General features: G+C 53.1%; 6 protein-coding genes across 6 annotated transcripts; all 6 read left to right on the plus strand.

The window, feature by feature from the left end:
- Nucleotides 1-48: 48 nt before the first annotated feature.
- On the plus strand, nt 49-3,783 carry HOO65_040821 (DNA repair protein RAD5; the record flags this gene model as incomplete). Its single annotated transcript, XM_071000744.1, has 1 exon — nt 49-3,783. One exon carries the CDS (start codon nt 49-51, stop codon nt 3,781-3,783), a length of 3,735 nt encoding a protein of 1,244 aa, XP_070859664.1.
- A 705-nt stretch (nt 3,784-4,488) lies between these two features.
- HOO65_040822 (uncharacterized protein) lies at nt 4,489-5,361 on the plus strand (the record flags this gene model as incomplete). The annotated part of the gene is made up of 1 exon (XM_071000745.1): nt 4,489-5,361. The coding sequence occupies one exon, from the start codon at nt 4,489-4,491 to the stop codon at nt 5,359-5,361; it is 873 nt and encodes a 290-aa protein (XP_070859665.1).
- Nucleotides 5,362-5,777: 416 nt separating this feature from the next.
- On the plus strand, nt 5,778-6,845 carry HOO65_040823 (uncharacterized protein; the record flags this gene model as incomplete). Its single annotated transcript, XM_071000746.1, has 1 exon — nt 5,778-6,845. One exon carries the CDS (start codon nt 5,778-5,780, stop codon nt 6,843-6,845), a length of 1,068 nt encoding a protein of 355 aa, XP_070859666.1.
- Nucleotides 6,846-7,377: 532 nt separating this feature from the next.
- On the plus strand, nt 7,378-8,483 carry HOO65_040824 (uncharacterized protein; the record flags this gene model as incomplete). Its single annotated transcript, XM_071002906.1, has 2 exons — nt 7,378-7,465; nt 7,549-8,483. 2 exons carry the CDS (start codon nt 7,378-7,380, stop codon nt 8,481-8,483), a joined length of 1,023 nt encoding a protein of 340 aa, XP_070859667.1.
- Nucleotides 8,484-9,019: 536 nt separating this feature from the next.
- HOO65_040825 (uncharacterized protein) lies at nt 9,020-9,658 on the plus strand (the record flags this gene model as incomplete). Its single annotated transcript, XM_071000747.1, has 1 exon — nt 9,020-9,658. The coding sequence occupies one exon, from the start codon at nt 9,020-9,022 to the stop codon at nt 9,656-9,658; it is 639 nt and encodes a 212-aa protein (XP_070859668.1).
- A 409-nt stretch (nt 9,659-10,067) lies between these two features.
- HOO65_040826 (uncharacterized protein) lies at nt 10,068-11,390 on the plus strand (the record flags this gene model as incomplete). The annotated part of the gene is made up of 1 exon (XM_071000748.1): nt 10,068-11,390. One exon carries the CDS (start codon nt 10,068-10,070, stop codon nt 11,388-11,390), a length of 1,323 nt encoding a protein of 440 aa, XP_070859669.1.
- Between the last annotated feature and the right edge of the window lie 1,144 nt (nt 11,391-12,534).

The following is a 12,534-nucleotide window of genomic DNA, read 5'->3' on the forward strand; positions in this document are numbered from 1 at the left end:
TACACTATAAAGCCTTTATATCGCCCATACCTATTTCGTCGCTGCGCAATGTCAGACTTCTACGAGCGGTCTCCTAAAAGGCCCCGTATAAAGGCTGAAAACGACGATACCTCTGTACCTCCGCTTCCTATGGCCAGCATCGCCGAATCGTATCTAGCGCCCATTGGAAAAGAGCGAAAGCTGGCGGTAGCCGAGAGCTCGGACCGGAAGCCGAAGCCAAAACGATTCTTCACGAAGTCGCCGCCAGCAGCTAGAGAGTGCCCGACTTGGGCAAATGCCAGCGCAACACCCGGGGCTATTGCTGCCGAAGCATTTCAGGCCATCGAGCGTAAACCAAAGCGTTTCTTTACTACGTCACCACAAGCACAGGCGGCTTCTCTTCCAGAAGTCAAGCCGGAGCCTACACCAGAATGCAAGCCCGTTGCTAGCCATGATATAAAACAAGTCCTCCCCACGCACATACCACCCCCGCCGCCAGTTCCCATACCGTCGAGCGAAGACGACTCCCTGTTTGTGCGGCATACTGATGTTGACCCTGAGCCTGTTGTGGTTCCTTCGGCACCGGCACCTGTGGTTGCCTTTGATGAAGCAACTTTCGAAGCCTTTGTTGGCCAGAAGGTCAAGCGTCCGATTCTGACTCTGTTACGAGACCACTGTGGCAACAATCTCGAGCTTGCAGTCAACATGTTCTTTGATGGTACATGGCGTAGCCTTGAGGCTGCCCAAAAACGAGCCGTCCAGAGCGCCAAAGCAAATTCAGTTGCGGCAACTTTGTGGCGTGACCGACCAACACAGGAATCGCCTGCTACTGCTCGATATATTGGCGTCTTTGGTGTCGAGGGTTGGGCCACGCGCAGTGGATCTGGGCTGGTCAAGTATGGCGACGTGGTAAATATCGAAAGACACAAGATTAGTCAGCCAAAGTTAAAAGGTACAGCTTTGCGGGGTGCTAAGCAAAAGGTCGACGTGGTTGTGAGGTTTACAAACAAGGCTGGCCAGGAAGTTGGACGTTTGGCCAAAGAAGCGGCTGTCTGGATTTCGACATTGCAGGACCAAAAGGTGGCCCGCTTCGAGGGCACTGTGGTCTATGCGCCAGACCGGCTACGGACAAATGATACGATTTTCATTCAACTACGTGCAGAGCTGCTTAGCTCGGCGTTTGACCAGTCTAAATTTCAAGGACCTGACATGTCGGCGCGCGGCGTGTTTGAGCAGGACGAGACGGCAGAAGAGCGGGACTTGAGACTACGCCAGGTGGCGCTGGTTAAACTGTTTACCGAAATCAACTTGGCGCCAACGTCAAGCGGGGCGGTAGGCAAAGAGACTCAAAACACAAAAGATCGACGACAAGATTTGCTGAAGGCAGCCGAGTTGGATGACCAGGGCTCAAGAGCTAGTGATGGACTCCCTGGCACGCAGAGCCCCACTGCGATTCCGTCTTCCACCCAAGCCGAGCCTGAAGATGGCCAGGTTCTTGAGCAGGATCAGCTTGATGCGCTATACCGCAAGGCCCAGTCCTTTGACTTTAATACGCCTCAAGCAACACCTGCTGATACCTTTGCCATGGATCTGCGACCATACCAACGCCAGTCGCTGCACTGGATGATGAGCAAAGAAAAGGATGAGGAGACTCACCGCAAGATGTCGTTGCATCCGCTCTGGGAAGAGTACGAGTGGCCGACGAAGGACGGTGATGGTAATGACATGCCGGCTATTGATGGCGTGACGAAATTCTATCTCAATCCATACAGCGGCGAGATGTCGCTGCATTTCCAAGCTCAGGAGCAAAACTGTTTGGGCGGCATTCTGGCCGACGAAATGGGACTAGGGAAGACGATCCAGATGCTCAGTTTGGTACATTCACACCGCCCTGGGTGGCGGGAACAGCAGACTAAGCCAGACACTCGAGCAGGCAGCGGGGCAACTCTCGATACACCACCCACGTCCGTATTTGACCTGCTCACTACACCACAGGCGACAGTACAGCCCGCACCACTTACCACTCTTGTCATTGCGCCTATGTCTCTCCTAGCGCAATGGCAAAGCGAGGCTGAGAAGGCCAGCAAGCCAGGCACCATCCGGACGTATGTGTACTATGGGGCCGAGAAGAATGCCAACTTGCAGGCTATGTGCACGTCGCTGGCCTCTGCGCCCGATATTGTGATTACGTCTTATGGCGTGGTGCTGTCCGAGTTTTCGCAGCTCGCTGCACGAAACGGGGATAAGACGTTTCACACTGGCTTGTTTTCTCTTAGCTTTTTTCGCATTATCATTGACGAGGCACACACGATAAAAAATCGGATTAGCAAGACGGCCAAGGCATGCTATGGCCTGGCTGCCACTCATCGCTGGGTGCTGACTGGCACGCCTGTGGTCAACAGGCTGGAGGACCTTTTTAGTCTCGTCCGGTTTCTAGGTGTTGAGCCGTGGAACAACTTCTCATACTGGCGGACATTCATTACTTTGCCGTTTGAAGCGCGGAACTTTGTGCGTGCTCTGGATGTGGTGCAGACTGTTCTAGAGCCTTTAGTCATGCGTCGCACTAAGGACATGAAGACGCCATCCGGCGAGCCACTGGTGCCACTGCCCGCCAAGGTCATCGAAATCGTGGAGGTCGAGCTGTCACAGACGGAGCGTGATATCTACAACCACGTCCTCGCCATGGCTCAAAACAGCCTGTCGGAGAACATGGCCAATGGCACTGTGTTTAAGGCTTATACGAGTATCTTTGCCCAGATCATGCGTCTGCGCCAGGTGTGCTGCCATCCTGTCCTGATCAGAAACCGGGCGCTGGTTGCTGAGGAAGCGGATCAGGCAGCTTTGGCCGATGCCTCGGACGGCCTCACAGATGACATGGACCTCGATCATTTGCTGCAGAAGTTTTCCGCTGATGTGGACCAAGATGCTGCTGCTGGTGATTCCAAGGCTAAGAGCTTTGGAGCCCATGCGCTTGAGCAGATACGCCGAGAAGCCGATGCCGAGTGTCCAATTTGCACGGAGGAGCCTATGGAGGAACAGACTGTTACGGGGTGCTGGCACTCATCTTGCAAGAAGTGTCTATTGGAATATATGCGCCACGAGACCGATAAAGGCCGACAGCCGCGCTGCGTTAGCTGCCGGCAGCCGATAAATACACGAGAGCTCTACGAGGTGGTTCGGTACGAGGAAGATGAGGGCGATGAAACAGCTGAAGTCACAGGCGGCTTAGACAAAAGCAACACGCGGATCAGCCTGCAGCGCCTAGGCTCCCATGACTCGTCGTCCAAGGTTATGGCGCTCGTTGCGCATCTGCGGGCTTTGCGTAAGGAAGATGCTAAGGCCAAGGCAGTCGTATTTTCGCAATTTACGAGCTTTCTCGACATTATCGAGCCGGCCCTGGCCCGCGTCCATATCCGCTTCCTGCGGCTAGACGGTAGCATGGCACAGAAAGCGCGTGCAGCTGTGCTTGGCGAGTTTGCCGCGTCGAAGCGCTTCACGGTCTTGCTGCTTAGTCTCAAGGCTGGCGGTGTAGGGCTAAACTTAACACAGGCCAAGCGCGTGTATATGATGGACCCATGGTGGAGTTTTGCGGCAGAGGCCCAGGCAATAGACCGGGTGCATCGCATGGGCCAGACGGAGGAAGTTAAGGTGTATCGGTTCATAGTACAGAGCAGTGTGGAGGTGCGCATGCTGAAGATCCAGGACAGGAAGAAGTTTATTGCGTCGAGCCTGGGCATGATGGGAGAGGATGAAAAGAAGATGGCGCGTATTGAGGACATTAAGGAGCTGCTGGGAAGTGGATAGAGAGGGAGAGGAAGGGGGGCGGGAGGAGAGGGGAGGAGAGGGGAGACGGGGGTAGAAAGGGATGCAGCAGCCCTCACGAACGGACCGATTTGGGCAGAGGAAACATGACGGTCTTTGAAGTTATCTCGAGCCGTTCCTGTCTCCTTGTCTCCGCGTCCCCGTGTCTCCGTGGCTCCGTGTCTCTGCCTGGCTCGCTTCGTTACCTGCATCATTCGTCTATATGCATGTTCATTTGCTGGCACTTTCCTTGTCGCCATAGGCGCGCTAAACGCAGCACCGCCCTTTTAGGCGCGCGAGGCCCTCTTTTTCTCTCCACTCCAACCTCTTCTCTTGTTTTGAGCCCTTCTTTTCTTCTGCTTCTCTTGTCTACACTTGTAAGCCATTGCGCCGTTCCTTTTCTTGCATCTCCTGCTTGTATTGACCTGGCTCTGGCCATTGAACCAGCCATATCCATCATCTTTTATTGTCCCTGGTTGGGCGGCTATCAACGCCAAACACTTGCTGTATCTTTAAGCTTCGCTGATTACCCTGCTTCACCGCCTTTTCTATACCTGATCTGATTTCTCTGCTTCTCTTACGTTACCTTCTTTTATCTTGGGTCTGTACTTGTCTTGTGCAGTAGCTCTGTAGTACACACGCGCCACAGAGCCTTGAGGATACCCCCGTCCCCCCCCCCCCCCACATTATCTTTACGTCTTGCCCCCCATGTCAAACTACGGCATGTATCGGGTCCCTAGTCGGCCCGACATGGCACTCTTCCAGTTCGGCGATATGGATGGCTTTTCTGTTGGCGATCACCCTAGTTATGCTGCCCTGCCCCAATCACGCCGTTTGCTTGTTCTTGAAACCATAATCCAGCAAATAATCATGGGCCGTGCCACCCCAGCCGAACTCTCTCTGTGCCCTCGCATGCTCAACATGCCCGTCCGGCCCGGCACCGGCGTCATATATGCCTACGGCGTTAACCGCGGTACCTCGCCGTCGCCTCAGGCTCAACCCGGCATTGCCACCGGAGCAGCTACATCCGCCCCATCTCCCGTGTCGTCCTTCCGCTACCGTCCGCTCCTGATTTCTGTGCGCTTCGACGCTGGCTCCTGTGCCTTTGCTAGACAGGCCCAGCAGTCCCCCGGCCGTGTCCGGCAGCTGTATGACACCATCATAAGGCTGTATCGCCGTGGTGCCCCTCGCTGTCGCTGCAAGTGTCCATTCTGCTGTAGAACATGTGGCCGTCTTGCCGATCAAAGTGTGTGTGGAAGTCACGGAAGGAAGGCTCGCGTCAGAATACCGCGCATGGGCAGTCTTATGAGAGCCTTCCTATCTCCTGTCGCAATTGATATGACTGCTACCCCTTCATTGAGGGGAGGTGACGGCGCAAGAATATCCTCATTGGTGTCCATGTCGCCGCCCCCCCTCTTTCGATCAGATTTCCGGACTGGCGAGTTGGTTGGGGAATGTCAACCCCTAGATGATGGCGAAATTGTTCCTGAGACTAGGCCAGAGCCATCTTCAGTGTGGACGTTTGACCTCGCCTTAAGGAGTCTTCCAAGCGCCGCGGCGACAAGTCATGCTGAGGGATAATGGGGATCGAGTTTCGAGCTTAGTGCGTTGTGTGTGATCTATCAATCTTTTGAGGGAGGAACAGTACCACAAAGATCACCCCAAACGAGCTTATGAGCTCAGTGGTGGCCCGGGGAATGGCCCGGGTAGACTTTCTATTATGCTTAGAGCGATTTTGCCGTTTACTAAAGCCAACGTATGTTTAATGGTATTATGTAATTCATCTAGACAGTGTTGACTGTTACACAGAGCATCAAACAGAACCTTACGACCGTGACCCCGGTGATGGTATGATTGGCGTCTTCTGTTTGGTTGCCCTGCATCAACGAGACCCAAATGTAGATAAGATGGACACAACTACGTGCAAACATAAATCTTGGAGCTACGGACTCGTGCGTTTACTATTCCTCGCCCATCTTAATTCTTTACATTACGAAATGATGCGCACTCTTGCAGACCACGCTGATACTTGCAGCGATATTTCGATGCCCGACTTCGATCAAGGGCCCGAGCCTTTGCGGCAGACTAACGCTACCGTTGAACTCTTGATTCCCCACGCGCCCTCCAAGCCGGAGCTTCTCGCCTGTCCATGCGATAGTCCAAGCAGCCGCTCCCCCCTAAAGGTACAGCCAGCAACGCCAACAGCATCTTCACGGGAGCCTTCGTTAGAACCCAGCCTGCCTGCGTACGAGTCTTCGCCGCTCATGTCTACCCAGAACATCACCAAGACTGCACCGCCTGCTTCAAGACCCTCGAAGCCTTGCCAAGTGCCAGCCGCGTCTCAAGAAGCTGGCTTGGGGTCCCCTCCTCTTCCATTGCCATCTTCTCCATTCAAGTCTCCGGCCGCACCATCGGCTCCAGTTAGCCACGAGAAAAATTCTGCTGTCTATCCCTTACACACCCTCCACGGCTCGCCGCCACCACAATCTGGCTTGTTCTCCCCTGAACATATCCGAGGCGGCTCGTTATATGCATATTCACCACTCGGCCAGGGCAGACCATCGTCGAGCCATTCTAAGCTGCAGTCGCAGTTGCATAGACAGACACAGACGTACACAGCCTGCTGCAGGTACAGCCCGGAGCTTATCCATGATGACCTTGGTGTGCCATCGACAATGAGTCCATTGCAAAGCCGATGCAGCTCACAGACTGTCTCGGGGGCATATTATCACGGACAAGCGTTGGCTCTCGGCAGCCGCCAAGTGAGTGTCGGCAATGCAGACTCGAGGCGCGACGTCAGTAACCGTTTTCTGAGGGGAGACCGCGTGCCGTCGTGGAAACACATGGTGGAGATCCAGTGGCGCAGGGCCAATTTAGCCAGAGAAAAGGACCGCCGAAGAGTGGAGAGCGAAATGGACTGCGAGCGGCGGAAGGAAGAGAGACAGTTGCATCGTGTAGAGGAGCATCTGCTGGCAGCCATTGCAAGGTCAACAGATAACAGCGACCCGGACATGGTTGTGCTGGCGGAGCTGGAGAGAATTTCTTGGGATGATTTCAGAGACTGATGCAAGTTTTTATGTATACTCTGGGTGTTGGGAGCGGAGGGCATAGAGCATAGAGCATAGAGCATTGAGCAGGCTCAAGGCGGAAGTTTGGGGGAGAGAAACAGTGAAAAGTAAAAAGAAGGCGGGGCGAGAAGAGAGGCAAGGCGAGAAGAGAGGCAAGGCGAGAAGAGAGGCAAGGCGAGAAGAGAGGCAAGGCGAAAGTGCGCTCCAAGCTGGCCAGTTAGTATTCATCTATCGCACAGCTTTGCAAACAAGGATTCAATTTGTAGTGCCTACTCAATCACCTACTGCTGTGTTTGTGATTCGTTGTCTAATCTGCAGGCAACCAAGACAAACAAACATCATGGGTAGAGGGAACAGCCAGTTGGTGTTTCTTAATTTGCTTCAGGCTACTTGCTATATATTCTCTATCCCCTTCTTTCCATCATCTCCGTTCCTTCTTCTTCTACGCCATATGTTCACTGCATTTTTCTGCTCATCGTCTTGCTCTACCACGTCTTGTTCCTCGCCGTTTGCTTCTATCTTTGCCACAATGTCTGACGACTACAGTGTCAACTTCGATACACAAGGCCAAGCCACTCGCCCTCGGTCTCGCCGCAGAAGACTTTCAGTTGCATCTTGTGAGCTAGCTTTTTAAGACGCGCCATCATCTAATCTTCATCTATCGCACGCCATGCTAACAGCATCTAATATTGGTTAGCAGCAAACTCCTACGAGTCTCTATTGAGGCAAGAGCACAACCACACACGCCTAGCCTATCGCCCTAGGCAGCAAGGCACTACTGCACACCATTCCCTCGCCAGCCCTAGCCCGCTCCACAGCCCAGCGACATCCTCGGTCTCCTTTAGCCAAGCAGGAAGCGATGATATTCTAGCAGGGTCGGAGAGTGGCACTATCCTAGCACAAGCAGAGACCCTTCCGCGTGGAGTAGCCGTCTCGAGGAGCATGTCTAGACGCACAACCCGGCGCAGACGTTCATGGGCGCAAAGCGAAGGCTCGGACACCGATGATGGAGCGCCAGCCACAGAAGGCATGATAGAGGGTAGCCGGTGGTCACAGCACTGGAGCACGAGCACTCCCCAGGCTCCTCTCCCCGCCAGACACAGCACCAGGGGCCGAGAGGACGTCGCGCCCGGCGAGTCTGAGTACGGCTACAACGCCCAGAGAAGCCCCGCGGCCGAAAGCATGGCGAGGGCCAGAAGATGGGGGGGATACAGCAGCCCCCCCGAATCTGGAGCAGGTCGCTGGGTGGCCGGATACTCGATGCCAAATCAGACATGGCCTGTGAATCCCCCCTTCGAATACCGCGCTCGTAACCATGAACGATCCTTTGACATTTTTCAGAGACAATATGACGCTGCAGGTGCTCAGTTTGCGGCACCGCCAGGGGCTATTGGCTGGAACATGGGTATGTGGAGCCAGGTCAACCTAGGTCTCCCGGGAAATGGCGTTGAAGTAACCCTCCGCCATGGCTACCCTGGAGGCGGCGGCACGTACTCTACATATAGCCCCTACACTGGGCGGATAGACGCCACCAGTCGACGTGAGCATGCTGTCTGGATGAATAGTTGTCTGTGGTGCCAGATTTGCGCTGGTCCCATCTGCTGCCGCGGCGTTGTCTGCAGCCGCTCACACTGATTTTGGGCAGGATGGGAACCAACTAGGAAGGCGGGGCAAGAGTAGGCAGGCAGTCTTAATGTTACACAAATAGGATCACGTGAAACCCGGTCGCGAGTTGATCCCTAGGCTGGATAGGCAGTTGCCCAAAGTCAAATGATCCTCCTTGCATGAGAAGGCCGTCGTCTTACTTTTCCAAGCAAATACATGTAGATTATCCATAGCATAGGCTTTCCAGCTACCCAGCATAGTGTCGCCGTAGAAGCGGAGAGGCCTTGTTTACTATTTTGCTGTTTGTTAATTGCACCCACGAAAACAAATGGCGTTGTCTAGTCGTCTAGTCTGGTTCAAATTCTTTACTATATCGACATAGCATTCCTACAGGTGCTGGTGACCGGCCAACGAAAAAAAAAATGGCCAGCACCGCGACGTAAACAAAGGAAATACCAAAGAGCTTTTCAATATAAATACCTCTAATCAGTATGCAGACATCGCTATTTGCTCCTCTTTGGTTCTCTGTGTAGCTTCCAACTTCCCATGCTATGTCGTCTGCAAACATGCACACACAAACAGCCTCACTATCGCCGCGTTTCGCCGCCTACGCTGTATCAGAGCCCGACAGTTCATATGAGAATAAAAACACCACGTTTCCGCAAGCCAATCGGCCCATAAACGTCCACCGTCGCCTCATGTCGCCACGCTCGGCCCCGCCGTTAACAAACTACTCATACCCATTTACCAACATCAGACGAAAACCATCTCAATCATCCCATGCACGCAACGGCGCCACTCACGACAAGATCCAAGACCGACCCGCTACAGACGCCTCTAAGGCTCCGGGTGTTGAAGGATGCATGGCTTCGACTGTTACCATTATCCCTACATCGCGCCTAGTCGTCCGAGAGCAGGAGCCAGCATCGACTGCATCTCTTCGTGGCAGCCCGCCAGTGGGCCTAGAGCCTAGCAGCGTAGCGGAAGTGCCGAAAGCCTCTAATAGCCCTGGAGGAGTCAGGTCAAGCTCTTCGCGCAGCTCGCTCACTCATTTAGACGAGGGCAAGGCCATCACCGACCCTGAGGAAAGCAAGCCTGCCACACGGTCAAATGCGCCCTTTTCGTTTCCATTTCTCTCTGAAGATGATGCAACAGAAGACGACACGATGGTTCACCTGGGACAGCAAGAGAGCTTTGCAAAATAGAACGGCCAAGTATAATACGCAGTAAACAGGGGGGTGGCATGTTTGTGGTGAGCCGCCTTCGCGAAGGTTCCCTAAGGAAGTTGCCTGTTTGACACAGAAAAGCCATGTTTCTAATAAACACTGCAACTGCCTGTCCTTTTTCATCTGGTCCCCACAAGCTAGCAATTGTGGCAGTTTCTGTTTCTCAAGCAAACCTTAAAACAAACAATGTGTAGTACCACAAGAATAGTGCCCATTTATGGCAGTTTCCCGTACACTGCTTTAATAGTTACTACATGTAAAGACTACATACAGCATGGCGCAGCCAATATATACGGGATTCTTCTTTCCCATCCGCAGTGCATTTACTTTCCAGACACATCCCAGTCTTGCCCCGCTCACACCGGCTGCCGTGACTAACTGATATATCATGTCGCCCGCTCCGACTTCTAGTCATATATCTTTACCCCGCCAGCTATCCATCTTACCTCGCTCTTCCTCAGATCACCAGGCCACTACTATTGCTGCTGTTTTAGGCTGTCTTGCTGTTCTCATTGCAGCTTCTATCATTGCTCTCCTGATCACTGGGAAACAAAAGGAAGAAAAAGGAGCCTCGAGTTCCAAAGCCAAGGCGTCTAAGAAGGCTAAAGCCCGCGCCTCCCGCCAAAGACGCCACGATCGTCGCCGCCTTCGAGAAATCCATCGGCTGGCCCGCCAGTCAGAGCTTGAGGCCCAGGTAGCCCCTCCCTATCTCCCAGTCTTTCCAGAGCCTGTATTCACTGCTATGCCTGAAGGTTGGACCGTGAGTCAGGTGTATCCCGGTGGCTACACTTATACCGAGATGCACTCTGCAGCAACGCACAGACCCGGCCCGGTATACCCAGCCTTTATTCCTGAGCCTCGGGATTGTGCATTGCCAGAGGAATTGCTTCAGTACACAAGGCCAGTCACCCGCTGGGTAGAAGAAGCCTACGATGGAAAAGACCTTCGGCAATCACCCAAGCACCTTGAAGATCAGCAGCTTACTGGTCACGTTACTACTTCCAACTATAGCCAGCGCCAGCGGGGCAATCGCAGCCCAGCCCTAGTCAGGCCCTCGATAACCCTAATAGGAGAGCTCAGGCAAGACCATAGCATCAAGCCTATGCATTATGCTTCCATTTGTGCCGATAGCATACTGGGAAGCCAAGCAGACACTGTTCCAGTAGTTGAGCCAAGAGATGAGCTAGATGATATTACGCTAGAGCAGCAACAGAAGCAGCAAGCTTCCACTACTACTGAGGCCAAGCGCGATTTGCTCCAGATAGTTGACGACCAGGATCCGTACCTAGCTCCGTTCTATGTGGTCCCATGGGAAGAGAAGAGCAAGAAGCCTTCGTCCTCAAGTCGGCCCAAGAGCAGCAAAAATGAAGACGCAAAACACGCGAGACGACACCCTTTCTCACACTCACGCAAGCAAAAGAAGCAGACGAGCAGTGGGCAGTATCCGGAGGGTGTTCCTTGTGGCACCTACTGGATTGGCAAATACCCACAGGAGTCATATCCGTACGGATTCTACAGCTCGATTGACTCCCCTGATCCTTCCATCTCTTCTTTGTCCAGAAGCTCGACCAGCCCTTCTCCTCCGTCGCTGTCAGCGAAAGGGAGAGAACCGACACCATCTCGGTCTAGATCTCCAAAGGGCTCCGACATGTCGCTGTTTTGCCTCCGGCTTTGGTTTGGACCATTGAGAAAAAAGAAGAACGTCCGTTGAATGAGGGGGAACTAGCAGGTCAAAAAAAGAGCCAGGGGATAGAGAAGCTTAGCAGCAAACTTTCAAGTTAAATATCAACAGCTAGTATTCCAAAGGCATTCAGTCGCCAGTAGCGTAAAATAAGATTCCAACTAATCACCGCAACATTTAGCATTTTGCGTGACGCCAAATAGAGCACGATGTGCATATATAGGTGTAACGCAAGGCTTCAGCGTCTAGGCCTGGGCAGCTCAACCAGCCCATATACTTGTAGAGTTAGGGCTGAGTCCGGCGTTTTATATCTCGATCCAGATACCACAACCCACAAGTATGGCCAAGCTCTGACACTGCAGAATTTATCCATCTCCCATGTAGCCATGAACGCACCGTGTCCAAATGGAATCTCACTTGGCTAACCAGCCACTCATTCATTCTGTCACAGCTTAAATTAGAGGTATATTTCACGTCCCAACCCAATCCTAGCCAGTCTGCACGCTGCGCCAGCGTGTTTCGCTAGTAGAAATCCTGGGCCTTTAGCGCAAATGACAGTGGAACGCCGGGCTAGCAGAGCCGCACTGCACTGTCTTTCTGGAACTCCCTCTACTATGCTAAGAACCCGGTTTAATTCCGAAGGACAATGTAGGAAACGAATTGTGCTTTGTCACGTAAACCTGAAGGAGAGAAACGAAAAGGGAGAGAAGAAGGAGGGGGGGAATAAGGGAAGACCCTTGTGTTAGTTAGCCTAGTCTAGCTGGAACAATGATGAGCTGACATTCTGCTCTACCAGCCTGATCCATTCCCAACTTGAAATTTCTGAAGGGTCATGCGGACAGCATTTTCTCTCTAAAATCAGGAATAGGCCGTGACTGACGACGGGGGGTATCTACAGGATCCTAGCTTTCTTTCATCCAAGGTTGCAGACGGGGGCCCCATCTCAAAGTTGAAAGAGGACAACGTCCCATCTCGTGGATCATTTTCGTCATCATAACTTCCCACATTGCTTGTTGTTGGTACGTGTGGTCTCGTCATGACAACGTGTGGAGGAGGAAAAGCTAGGAGGAGATTATTAGTGAAGGTGGAACGAGGCGGTCGGGGCAGCATGGAGCCCGGGGTTTTTTTTTTTTTTTTGGGGGGAGGTTATGCTATGCCGTGCTGTGCACGGTGA

The sequence above is a fragment of the Ceratocystis lukuohia genome (assembly GCF_044167205.1).
Source record: "Ceratocystis lukuohia strain C4212 chromosome Unknown Supercontig4_pilon, whole genome shotgun sequence".
Classification (NCBI taxonomy): domain Eukaryota; kingdom Fungi; phylum Ascomycota; class Sordariomycetes; order Microascales; family Ceratocystidaceae; genus Ceratocystis; species Ceratocystis lukuohia.